The sequence below is a fragment of the Bombus affinis genome, chromosome 15, assembly GCF_024516045.1.
Source record: "Bombus affinis isolate iyBomAffi1 chromosome 15, iyBomAffi1.2, whole genome shotgun sequence".
Lineage (NCBI taxonomy): Eukaryota > Metazoa > Arthropoda > Insecta > Hymenoptera > Apidae > Bombus > Bombus affinis.
Window position 1 is genome coordinate 9,001,748 of NC_066358.1, and position 14,214 is coordinate 9,015,961.

At 33.4% G+C, this 14,214-nt stretch overlaps 1 protein-coding gene across 2 annotated transcripts; it reads left to right on the forward strand.

Annotated features, from left to right (window-relative positions):
• Positions 1 to 2,221: 2,221 nt before the first annotated feature.
• On the forward strand, positions 2,222 to 13,382 carry LOC126924710 (uncharacterized). Of its 2 annotated transcripts, none has more exons than XM_050739502.1 (6): positions 2,222 to 2,395; positions 3,455 to 3,557; positions 11,738 to 11,773; positions 12,201 to 12,450; positions 12,917 to 13,097; positions 13,209 to 13,382. In XM_050739502.1, exons 2-6 carry the CDS (start codon positions 3,470 to 3,472, stop codon positions 13,233 to 13,235), a joined length of 582 nt encoding a protein of 193 aa, XP_050595459.1. In that variant the 5' UTR covers positions 2,222 to 2,395; positions 3,455 to 3,469; the 3' UTR covers positions 13,236 to 13,382. The 2 variants fall into 2 exon arrangements, with proteins under 2 accessions (XP_050595459.1, XP_050595457.1); XM_050739500.1 differs by lacking the exon at positions 2,222 to 2,395 and adding an exon at positions 2,401 to 2,514.
• Positions 13,383 to 14,214: the final 832 nt, after the last annotated feature.

Below are 14,214 nucleotides of genomic sequence, written 5' to 3' on the forward strand. Positions count from 1 at the left end.
AATTCTGGCGAGATTTGATTTCTATTTCTCAGGCACGAAACTGCGAAGATACTTCAAGCCTCGACCAACACGTACGATTTAATTTGGTGTTCGGGGAATGTGTGTTTCATAGTTTCATCAAGGATGACACGCGTCATACAGATTTTCCTTTATTACGCTCAGTTTAAGAGCGACGATAGACCTACTCTGTTCGCGTAATTAAATTTCATCCCGTTCGTGCGTTATAGCTTCAGCGAATTCGCACCATATTTTCATTGGAATACATACGAGCGGAATTCGTATGAGATTTGCAAAAATGTTCTTTGTCGACAGAACCCAAGGAATAATCTCTTCTATTAGTATTTATTGTCGGTATCGTTAAACACGCATTCTATCGGCAAGTTTCTTTTCCTTTTGCAACTTTCTGCAACAGGTTGTTGTATTTGGAAAAAGAGAAAACGAATGCGATGATATTTCTAGTTCGTGTTAAGAAATTCCACGCCCATGCACGCGCATAATGCTGTTTTATTAACAATCCCTTGAACTACGGTCCAGCAAAGTAATTGCTAAACGTTCCCTGTATCAAACATTAACTTTGAAAACAATCATCCTAATAGACTTATCCGATAATAGCTCTACTTTAAAAGTAACTTCACGCATCTTCGCAGGCGTTCCCTGCACGTAACTTTCCCACTTTGTCGGTGTGCTGCACTGTACTGCTCATAAAACTTCGATTCAATGAACTTGCAACTTTTCACCTAATAGATGCATCATTATCTACTAATCGAATTTTTCCAAGCATACTCTACCTATAAATCTTATTCGAAGCGAAGCAGAATCTTGAAACATTTAATCAATTTAATGTAGAAATAAACCGATTTATTCGGTCTGTTTGCACTGTCCGGTCGATCTTTGAATCTGCTCTTTTGAAACTTTTGGAGTATAAAATAATTGCGTGATATTCTGCGATACGAGGAACACGTTACGAGATTAGATAAAGTATGAGACGAATTATGGATCAAAATTCATTAACATCTACGTTAAATAGCTAAAGCAGAAACGCGTATGAAAGTTTAATATTCGCATCTTTGAACTTGCAAAATTCCTGACGCGTGTAAATTCGAGTGATATTTCCTGTATATTTCCCTACAAATATCTATCTTCGTGTACGATCATTGAAGACCTTTAATCAGGAACGAATGCTTCAATTTTAATGAAACATTGCTTATACTCATCCATGCCCTACATCATCTACCATCGCTTCACGCTTCTACAACGCAGGAAATTCTTGTTTCTATTCAATCCAAGACGTTTCATCGTACAAAAATGGTGCTTGAAACCAGAGAATTAAACGTTTAATCGATACCGAGAATAACGAAACGATTTTCTAGTTTTAAGTAAATAAAACAACGGTAAAGATATTTCTTAGAGCAAAGAAATTATCGAATTTCCTTAAACATATATATCAAGCTCTCTCTTCTTGTTTAACCTTTTCACCAGAAATTACATAAATGAGGAAGAAGGCCAAACGGTCGTTTTATTTGAACGTAAAATAACATATATTCCGGACTACTGATACAAGCTGTAGTACGTACACGTGCCCTTTTTGTTTACTGTTTCTTACTACACTTTCATTTTATTCTGTAGAACGCAACAAGAGTTTGCCGTAAGCTCCTAAAAATTTCGCGCTTAATTAAAATGTTGAATCACCGCTAGCTCTTACGAGATAATCTTCGCGCGACTTAAACTTGACTAAACTCAAGACTAACGCATCCATCGTGTACGTCCCTGATGCAAGGAGTAGCGCGATACAGGCGCGAACATGGGACGTAGGATAAAATCAGAAAATTTAAAAAATACATCTTGTACGATAATCTAAAAATAAACATTCGCTCGCGTATACGAAAAATGATCCGTTAACATAGTTCGTTCGTCGATAAACGTATTAACGCATAATCCGTAAAATCAGTTCAAGCCATTGTATTCCGCATTTCTTATCTTCTTCGTCGTTGCATCGACTCGCGAAATATTTGATTTTCCCTATTGGAGTAACAAGGTTGCCACGTAATTTAGAATACACGAATCGGTAATTCTTACGTACGTATACACACGGCGGTAGTGGCTGATTCCGGAGAAAAGAACATCCCTATCCGCCAACGCAGGTGCGCGCTTCGAAGGCGCGCGGTGAGTTAACCCCTCCACCATGCATCACCATGCTCCACCGTGATGCCACACACCGTGTATAAAAGCCCTCATCGTACGACCTGCTGGCTTCGAGTTAACTCGGCGAGCTCTTCGATCGGGATCCGGCACGGATCAAACATTCGGTCATTTTGGTGAACCTGTGCGAGAGGACCGGTTTCTTGGAAGCACGTTTCCCGTCGGACTTCCTGTCTTTTCCGTTTCTGAATCGAAGGTGAAAAGATTGGCAATACATACTTATACATGAGTAACAAAAGAGGTGATAAACGGGGAATCGGTTTGGGAAAAGTTGCTTTTCTGTCGATCGAGGAGAAGGGACGCAGTGGAAAAGTGGTACAAGTGTAGTTTTTCTTTTCTTTTTCAAAAATCGAGATAAGTTATACTTTTTCAAACACTTATCACGACATATAGTAACATGCTTATCGTACGGTAAAATATACGGATTTCTGTATCAAAGTTCAATTGTATTGTCAGTTTGCAGAAAATTTCAATTAAACATTTTGTCATTTGTGTCGCATTTTCTTCCGAACGTTTTAATTGATCTTTTGTTTTCGCTTTCGTTTGAATGGGCTTTACGTTCAAACGCGATACAAACAAGTGCTTGATTATTTAAATAATTTCCATCTTTTGTGTTTTCCAAGCGGAGAGAGTTAATTTCGGAGAGTGAGAAACGAAGGAATTGGAAGAAAAGTGATGAATAGAAAATCTGGCGAACCGATTGCAATGTGCATCATACGTTTTATTTATATTTAATTAATTTCGTTGACTTTTTTTTGAAGAGACGTGCCGAATTGTTACACCAAAGTGGAATTAATTTAAAATTTTTATCAAATATAACCGACAAATTGTTATTAATATTTTACACCTTGTTTTAACGCGGACGATTTTAATCAAAAAAATTTTATTAAATTAATTAAAAATTTTCCTCCCTTTTACTTATTAAACAATTTCAACCTTTCATTTTTTTCAGTCATCTTTTCTTTTTGCCTTCGAATCATATTACACGAAACGTTTTTTTTCTAAATTAAAAATATGTATATAACTTCTATTAAGATGACATTTGTCGTTGCTCAAAATGTATAGAATAGTTTTTGTTATCTTTCAATTTGCACGAAATGACGAACGAACAGATAACAAAAGCGAATCAAGCGAACATTTATCGTTATACACGTTCGAAAATATACGACACGGTTCATGGTATCTTGAGCTTCTTCATATACACATTATAAATCTACATAACATTTAATTATCTGTTTCTTTATCGCTAATGTAGAACATCACTGGTCACATGGCGATCGGTTCCGAAAACTCAGTGGCGGTTCTTATACGCAATTGGACCTTCATGATAATCTTTTGTTTCGCGGGCTATGCAGCAGGTATGTATAAACCTCTATATGTATCACATTTTTCGATCGTATATTCGTTCATAGTTAATACTATAGTAAATATCATAGTTAATATTCATTGCCAAAAATTATCAGACGTTCAATTTGATTTCTCAATATTGTCTTATTCCTCGGGGAATAAGTTACTACCGGCGAGATGACGCAGGACAGATGGAGGGCTTGAACAAAAGATTAGAGTCCTTATTACCGGCTATTTTTCGTTCGAGTAATTAAACATTTTCCTTTCTTTTTTTTTTTGCTATATGGAAAAAAACATATTGCAAAAGATCACAATCGAGGCTAGGTACCTTTTATTTTAATCGAATTCGAAACATCGGATGTTTACGTGCATACGAACAGGCAGGATATTTGAACACAAGTTCGACTGTTTCGAAAGCATCGCTGACTTTTCATATTTTTTAAATCCATGTTTCGTTATTACGTACTTGTTTTAGTAGCTTCTCACTGACGTTGATAATCGTAAGATAAATGCGTATAGTTGTAAATTGTTTTAATATGTTAGAAGCGTTTTCTTATTATGGCGCTTGAGAAAGTGACAGAACATATGGAATAGAAGTAGGTACTATAGATATATGACAGAAAACATAGTTATATCGTATTATAGTAATCCGAGGAATTAAGTTAATAAATTACCAATTGTATTTTTAACGCTGTGCCTTGTTATTTTAAAAGCCATGCTGTATTGCGTTTTAAACAGATCAAAATCAAACCTGACCTTCGTTGAGCATCATCGCGAGACACAATGGCGTTGAAATTTTAGATTAAACGACGCTGTCGAAAAATGTTGTAAATTTTCTATTGGCAATGGGCGTTTAAAGCCTTTAATTATTTGCGTATAATATTTTAAGAAATGTATTACATTTCGAGATTGACTTTAGCAATATGTCAATATGTAGGAATGTTTGAAATGCTTGATACGATTATCTTTTAAATTATTAATTTTACGGAAAAGGCATAGTTTCGTATGACTCGTGTGGTAGAAACAGAAACTGAAACATTTTCAATTTGAGCAAATGTCAATAACGTATTTTACTTCGTCACCCGAAACAAAATATAATTTTGAATATCGTCTGTAAACGATTAGTGCCGTTTATTCAGTTTATTACAAGAGTAATACTGGAAGAAGAAATAACGATTCGAGTTTATTGCACTTCACTGTTTCGTTGCTATGATAAAACAATCAGAGAAGCTTCCTAACGGTCAGAGATGAGCGTGAACAAACTTTGACGTAATCGACAACTCTTGTACAATGAACTATCCTATGTCGCAAATCAATTGATCAGTCGTGATCGTTAAGAGCCACTTCGTCATTTTGAAATGTCACTTCTTTTCAAAGCTAAAGGATTTAAGATCGTAAGTACACGACTTCTGGCTTCTGTTAATGTTTCGAGCAGCGAAGAAGGAAACCTGTATATCATCTTTACAGTGCGTTAAAAATTTGTTCAAAGTCTGTGGATTGTTTACAACAACGAAATATTTTATTTAAACGATAGTTGGTACACGCGCAAAGATCATCAAGATCTCTGTGACGAAGATCGCGCTGTGTGACACGATAAAAAAAAAACTTTGTCTAGTATTCGCTAACATTATATCGAAATGAAACATTCAACAGAAAAAGTTCTCGCAATTAATGCTATTTCCGACGTAGGAAGTAATTACAAGAACGAAAGGCACGCCCCAGTCTTGCCTTTCCTCTGGTGTAAGCTTATTAGACACGCCATGGATTGCACAAGTTTTACCAAAAAATTATGAAAACAAACTAACACTTTGATCCACGAAGGAAAAACAAGATGTACAAATGAAAAAGTTATATGATTCTCGATCTTCTCTCAAGCGGTTTTTTCAGTCTTTGATCCTTCGATCAAACATATCGTTTCCTTCAATTTTCAAGGATATGTTTATCCGATACCGTCTGCTTACAATAATAAGAGACACGTCTCCGATCAATTAACAAAGTTTTATTCGTGCTTAGCAAAATGCGTTATTCATAATACCGTAGCTACAGTGTTTGCATAAAGGAAGGACGTTTTAATTAACGAGGTCATAAATTCGTTTGTTTCAGTGTGAAATGTAATTTCCTATCTACGAGTGATAGTACGGTAAGAGTTTTAACTATACGTCGAACGCGATAAACAAATCATTCTGAGAATATGCCAGCTTGATAAATAATGAAACAAGAATTATACTAAGGAATAAAAACGTAATACAAGACATGCCTGGAATATTTAAAAATGTAGGTCAATTTATATTTCACATTCGTGAATGTTTTATATCTATAAACGAAAAAAAGACACGTATGACAAAATTGGATTCTCGCAGAGATAATGATGTTCCTCTGTGCGATAACATAATTTCTTTGCTAATATCGGTAACGATTTTTTTTTCCTCGAATTTTTTATTTCCATTTTTCAAATTTATTTATGCTTAACACGTTGTTAAAAATCTTGTATATATTACAGAACACTAAATAGAAAATTACATTAATTACAAATTTCATAACAATGACCTATTTTCGGGGTAGCGTTCGTAGATCATCCAGAATCCTGACGATGAATGACGTTGTGAAATACGTTAGCTGTTCGTTGTTTTACGTTTTATATTTGGCCCGACGTAGAAATTATTTGAGACGAAGAATCACACGTTTTCTGCGTTTATAAATCTACGTTTAATTATGATATTGATTCACGTGCAAACAAACTGAAATTTTTTAATTGAGGTTATTGATTTACGCGTGCGACAAATAAACTGTTTACATTCTACGAGTTAAACAAGACGATTTTTCGATCACGTACAATTACGATCGTAACGTTTACTATGTAGGTTTTGCACGATATTCATCGCTTGTTATACGGGTCTTTAAGAAGCTGCCATATTTTTCTGTAAAGCAACAAATTTAATTTGTAGGTTTTACTGTTCGATATTTAATATCACAAGATTAATTAATTGACTCGATGAACGCACATTTGTAGTTGATGATAATACGGGTTCGTACTTTTAACAATTCAATATTGAACTACATATTTCAGTAAGTACGAACTACAATTTTGATTGCACGTTATTAAAATAATCTAGCGGGACTCCTTCAACTTTTATCTGAAAATTCCAGTTCAATTTACATTGGAATTATTATACGGCTTGTTATTCGTCTTTTAAAATCATTCCTTGCCATTACGTTTAATTATACTTCCGTTGTAATTAATTTGCTTGACAATTCAGATGGTTTTCCTTTTTCCAACTTTGTTTCTTCTCGAGTTCGTAGAATTTACCACCGAAATACAATGGAGATTAAACCTAAGTTAGTCGATAATTAAGTTCGGAGCTACCCGGATAAATCGTGGTTATTAATGCGAAGTACGTTCTCCCACTCGTTTGCATCAGTCAGTCGTATATTACGGTATGTTAAATATGGAACACCGCACAAAAAAATACGTCCAATTTTGATGATCAAAGAATCATAACCAGTGAACAATTCATAGAGAGTTTGATGAAATGTCCGTGCTTCTGGCTAACGATTAGTATAAAATGATGTAGCTGGAAAATATTTTAGCACAAATAACAAAACGAAGAAAGCAACTTCGAAATACTCAGGGGAAATTGTACGTAAATTTTTGAAGCGTAAATTGACACCTCGTTACGACAAGTGTTTACAGACAATCGATGCTTACGTTGATGAGTAAAAGTCGACTATCAGCATATGCTAATGATAAAACGGATTTTTGTAATGTAATGTAGAATAGAGAGTGTTTTGCTTAAAATTTCTTCTTTATAAAAAAAAAAAAAAAGAAAATAACAGGAAATGTAATTCTTATCGTGCTTGTAGTCCGTAAATATTACCATCGTAATTCGAAAAAAAACCAAGGATTTTGTACTGTGAGCTTATTTCAATATCGGAAAACATAAATAACGAAAATGAATGTGGGACGCTTTGTACAAGTTCCTGAATATTATTAATCGTGATTGAAAGTTCCAGAAAGAGACTGTTATTAAATGCAAAACGTACGTACAAGAGAAAGGATAGCTTAAGAAGATCTAACACGAACAATAACAACAAAGTTGGTGCAACTTTGATAATGGGATCATCTGTAGTTTAGCGATCCTCGTTTCCATCGGGCGGCGTTAAATTTTAATTATATATAGAGAAAATCCGCATTTACAGGTTGTAAGATTAACAACTTCACGCGTTCCAACGGTTTCGTGGTGGTAACCTGTTGCAGCTAATCCTCGGGAGCCGAGGTTTTGTTGCCTCGCGAGTTTGTTGATCGATATTCCAGTAGATACCCGATACTTTGCGGAATGAAATAAGAAAAACTGTTGGACATAATCTTCTGTAATTTAAAATTGTTCACCGATTAACCAGTTAGGTGTTTTTTACGCTCGCACTCGTCGCGAAGAAATTTTGTTACCTTCTCGGTAATAAAATTAAAAAATAAAACAGTCATCTCGTTGCAAATTAATTTTACGTTATAACAGCCACATATACTCTATGTTTGACGAGTATACTCGTCATTGCTTACTATTTGCGACACATTTAGTTTTCAAGGAAGTCGCAACAGCTAACTGATTAAAATATTAAATCTTGACTTTTCAATTGTTTTCGACTATCGTACAAGATTACCTATACGTTGCAACGAACAATATACATTTTTTAAAAATGAATCCCTCTTTAGTCCTTTGAAGTAGCAACATGGCTTTTCGCGTTCGTCCAACAAACTTTTACGTAGGTATCTCTCAACTCATGCGAAATCCATTTATCCATCTCCTATTACTTTCCTATTTGTTTCAAGTGTTATTTCTGTTGGATTATTTCCAGTAATATCTCTTGAAAATTTATTACCGGTAGTATTTTCGTGCCCATTTCCTACTGGAGAACCGCGAGTTCAATTTTACGAATTAACGTTTAACTACGTCTTAACATTTACATAATATTCTTCGATAAGATTTGCGCAAATAACTATATGAAATATGAAATACAAAATATATCAGAACAGTGCGCAGAAAACGCGTTTGCGTCACGTTAACATTTGGAATTACCAGTGCTTTTAAATATATAACCTGTGAATATAGTGTTTAAATTGCTTGCGTGGTAGGTTAATGTAAAGTCGATGGTAGAGTCGTAGGTCGCTGTAGTCGCGTGTAATACGGATAACGACCGACATAATCTGAACACCGAAAAGCGATACTCCCTTAATTTTGAAATATACTTCGAAGACGTGGTCGGTTGTTAAAACTTGTTAGACAAAATTGAAATAACGTATCAACGAAATCTTTAAAAAGTTTGCAGAATACACCTGGTAAATTGGTTTTAGCACAGAGCGAAACCAGGCTGATTGATTTTTCTTTTGCAATATGTCCTGTGCGTTCTAATATCTTTTTACATGTCCGGCGAATATCTTTGATAGAATAAAGGGAATGTATCGTTTCTGCCTGCGAAAGATGTAATCCCTGGTGCATAGACGGTAAGAAAGTGCGTGAGAAAGAAAAGACACGACGATGATCCGTTTGTGAACGGTGAAATGTGAAAACCAATTGCTGCCTTTGTCAGCTGGCCGATGCAACTAGATATGGAAATGGATGTTATCGCTCGCGACCTTCTTCTACACGTGTATTCGAATTACACATTGTGTCAGTTCAATGTATTTCGTATAATATCGAGTTCAATCCGTGTGTCTCATGTACGTACATATGCGTTTCATTAGATCGGTATTGGTATGTCAATTAGATATTCTGGGCTTCATTCATTACTCGTTGAATATGTTATCGTTTAAAAATCAGGAATCAAATTGTCGTAGGAGATTATGAATTTTTCACCAATATTTTTGAGTAAATATTAAATCTCAATAGGTGTGTGAATTGAAATAGAATTTCTTCTTTCGTTCTTCTGTTTTATTATCGGCCTTTTATTTCTATCGTCCTTCTGTTCTACTACTTTTTAATATAATTATAGTACTGTCGTAATTTTCAAGTAAAATTTAAATTAAAAAATTGAGATCTATTATCTATAGTAGATACGGTTTCTTCGTTTATTGATATTCAATCGTAAACTATTTTTTACTGAATTTGTTCATTTTTATGGAAAAATGTCTTGAGGAAAACAGATATAAAAAATAAATGCTTACTGGAAAATGAAGTCGGAGCATTTACAGCGGTTAAGATTTTTACACACGACACCCGAATTTCTATTCGAATATAATCAAGAGACAATGCCAAATATTTGGTCCGTGTTCTTTTCGAAATGCACAAGTTGGGCCATAATCGTTCTTTTTATTAATGTAAAATTATTTGATCTGAATTAAAATTCGTAATATTAGAAATACCAACTTAATAAAATAGTACGATATCCATCGTACTGAACGCGATAGTCGGCAACACGAGTTTAAAATAATAAAACAGAGGTTCGTTAAAGGCACACTAGAGACATATACCAGAGGACGTTTTGTTGCCATTGGGAAATTGTTATTATACACGGAACTTTTACGATATTATCTTCTGTAGGCTATGAATAATGAATTTATCATTCGATAATGTTGGATGAATTTAAACGTTTCAATTTGTTATGATACTGCTGTGATTTATACTAATATATTATGGAAACGTGTTTAAGGTATTATTACATTATAGAGACGCGTGAGAGAATCGAAAATGTTCGACATTAGAAACACGAAAGAAAAGTACACGATTTCCTAAGGTTCCGAGTAGACGTTCTTATGATTTACGTTGAAAGTCCACATCATTAAGTACTTTTCTTCTAAGTTGCCGTTTTATTAAAATTGATATTTAAGAATTACTTTTAGTACATTTACTTGGAGTTCTACTTGGTGTTCAAACTATTTAGACCTTTGTAACCTCACCTTTTCATCCTTTCGGGAATTGTGCGATGGAAATACCTGCGATGAAAGTTGAAACGAATGTAGGTTATTGTGAAGAAGAAAGAAAGAAGAAAATTCTTTTCTATGCGTAAAATGCTTTTCGCCTCGTGTGCTTAATAAGGAACTATGTTGAATTAATTAGTTTTTTATGCCACATCTTTGTATAATTACTTCATCGTCAAATTCTGGTAACCAGTTGCCTTATCGTAATTATTTTCTTATAAATACCACGCTATTACGTTCTTATTTCTCTTTTTTCATTCTTTTCCTGCGCTCTTTTTTCCACGATAAATGCTTAAGGCCAACGGTTTCGTGATATTATAACCTTTTATTAATTACTTAACGTGAACCAAGTATCGCTTCATACGATACATTATTATAGACGGGTCCATTAATTATCTCGTTAATACCTGCAAGTTATAAATCGAAGTAAAAAAAGTTCCATCAAAGTATACGCAGAAAGATAAAATATTATGCACGCAGCGATTTTATTGATATTTAAGAATATAGATTCATTCGCATGTCACATTTTCAATAGGGTCGAATCATATCTCCGAGGCTTTTCATTTCCGTACATATAGAAGCTACTCAGACGCGCTGTTGAATTTTTAATTAACCCAGTTCATCCTGTAGATACCATCACTACACTCGCGCTATTCTAACGTTAATTTAGAATATCCTAATGAGATCGAGTCGCCCACCTAAGATTATCGTTCAGAATGAAATACAAGATAAAGATTATCTTATTATATCGTATATCATATCGTACATTTATTACACGTACGCAATATATACGCATAGTTAACTGGTTTCCATAAATTTCATCGAAACTACTTGTATTCCTTTTGCACTTGTTTCATCCATCTGGCGAATAACTAATCAATTCTACGCGATTAACGAAACCTTTACGTGTTTGTTGCGTTTTTAAATATATCTTATTATTACATATATTTATGCGTATGTATCTTTAACTTCGAATACGAGATACGCTGTCAAAGAATTTTTCAATTTCGAAAAAATTCTATTTGAGATATAAAAGTGTCTTTAATAATGCATTTTCTTTCAAGCCAATGTTTAAGCGATTTCCGAGCTATAGAATTTCAAAAAGCGAGATCGAAATACATAGAACCTTGTACGAGAGAAATTCACTTTTTGGCCCCGAAAACGACTTTCCTAATTTAACAATGACGTTTCACGAACTTAATATAAAAACTTAATTTACGGATATAAGCATAATCAAAAGACACTCTGCATCATAAATTAATCATAAAATATTTGTTACAGGATCTTGTTTAGAGTACGGACATTCATGTTGGGGAGGTATGTCTTCGCTCATCTTTATTTAATTACAAGGACATTTTCATTAGAATAAAGTCTTCGCTAGTCTTTTGATATTTCTGACAATATACGAATTTACGAAGTAGCATCACGATTTCGTTCCATAGAAACCGTATTTTACACAAATTCATCAGACAGATGAATAAAATTTACATTTCAATTTAGGAAGTAAACGAGCTTCCTTCTACGTTCTTAATACAACGATTTCCACGAAGTAAAATATGTATACCTTTTTATAACGTCGTTTATTGTCCAAAGTGATAAAATCCTTTTGCCTGTATCACGATAGTAGCTTAGATCGTAGTCTACGATTTTTTATTAAATATTTACCAATTCTAACTAAATATTAATTTAATATACTGTTGAACGCATTGTCGCGCTATTTAACTTTCTTTTTCCGTGATTACAGCTCATGGGAAACGAAGCGGAGGGTATAGCAATGCATATTTAGTACCGTTAAAAACATCGAATGAAATACAACAAGAGATACCGCCGCTTACAAAAGAACAATTTATACTTTCCCGTTTGATCGATCGACCATCGATATCTAATAAATACAAAGCAAAATGGGACAGACTTCTCAAACTAAAAACTAGTCTTCCAGAGAGTTGGGACGGTGATGCGTTTAACGCACAACTTATTAGCGATGAACCCAGTCGGTAAGGAAAATATACATAAAGGTAGACATATAACTGTAACGATTTAGTACACGAAGAAGAGAACTAACTGGTCCTTTAATTCTTAACTGTCCAAATGACAATTTTGAATCATAAGTGGCTTATGATATTTTGAGTTCAGTTACTATAAATTTTAGAGTATCTTCTTCTAATTCGGCTAGCTTGTATTTTATGCGATAAATATTGGAAATATTTATCACTAGCGTGATATACAAATTTTCAACTGAAAGAGATGAAAATAGACAAATAGTTTCATCGAAAATCTCCTTACACCAATTACTTTCCATATGTTAATCATGATTATGATAATTGTAATATACATATAAGTCGTAGATTACTGATAAGTAGTGTAAATTACAATTATTCATGTTATAAAACATTATAATTTCTTATCTATTACTTGAAAGTTCTTTCGCCTTGATTTATCTGATTGCGTTAACGTTCACAGGGATCAAAATAATAACGAAGACATGAATCTGGGAAAAAGGAAACAAACCAACAACATGCAAGATATAACTGGAAATACCAACGGCGAAAGGAGGGAAATTCCTGAGATATTATTGATACCGAATAACGAGGACAATCAACATGGTAGTAAACCACAGAACGTAGAGTTGTTCAAGTTTCTGGTGAATTGATTCGCTATCATGAACCTCTATGATATATAAAATTCTACGTAGCTATAACACAGGACTCTACGTATTATTATGCATAATTAATTACATTATTTTCGTTTGCAGACTGATACAAATGGTGATTTCGAATAAAACAACCAAGCATTACTATAAAATACATATAATGTAAAATAGAAATTGTCATAATCGTATTGTAACTGGATTAATAAGAATATTGTTTAAACTAATTTATTAGAGATTCTGTTTCAAGAATAAAGATCAAACGACTGTCCTATCTAACTTAACGTATAAACCTTAATTTTATCTTTTAAACGCATATGTAATTAATTCCAATCCTAATCAAAATGCAAGCAAAAATAATTTTTCTATTATTCAATGATAAATTAAATGTCAGAATTTGAATTGCAATTAAATAGGATAAATAAATAATTGTTTTTAGCTTAATTATTTTGTAATAATTTTCATTTAATGCCTGTAAGAAGTAAAAACGTAAATAATAACAAATAAAATAAATGCTGATAATAAATCTGTTTATTTCGCGACATTTTTCTTTGTGATCGCTATGAAAATTGAGACAGAATACAGACAACTCTTAGAAAATAATACAAATAAAACAAACAAACGACGAAATCTTCCATAAATTATGGACATGTCAATTAATCGTCCGGAATATATGTATATTATACAACTTAATAGTTACTGCACAGCTGCTTTAGTCGCATTCATTTATCATTATATTTTTCTCAAAATAATTCAACTCCTTAACGTATGTATACCAATATACATATATTCGTTTGAAAATCATCAAGTTGATATTAATTATGAAACAGTCTAACCACCTTTTATGACATTCGTATCAAACTTCTTGATAAATTAATTCGCAACAAGTGTTAGGAATAACAGACTGTGGAAAGAGAAGATGAAAACTGATACCCAATTGTTATAAATAAATCATTTGATATCGGAACAGCAACACGTGTAATATACAACGTATAAGGTAGAATAGCGCAGTAATAAATGGTTGAAGCAAAATTTACAAAATACAATATGAACATGTATGTATATAACTTCCAAGTCACATAGTATTATAGAGAGATCTTAACATTGGAGA

Excerpts from the sequence above, each read along its gene's own strand:
- LOC126924710 (XM_050739500.1), top strand. The coding sequence starts at position 2,425 with ATGAGTAACAAAAGAGGTGATAAACGGGGAATCGGTTTGGGAAAAGTT. Across the intron at positions 2,515-3,454 it reads AGGGACGCAGTGGAAAAGTG|AACATCACTGGTCACATGGC; the intron begins GTACAAGTGTAG and ends TCGCTAATGTAG. Across the intron at positions 3,558-11,737 it reads TTTCGCGGGCTATGCAGCAG|GATCTTGTTTAGAGTACGGA; the intron begins GTATGTATAAAC and ends TATTTGTTACAG.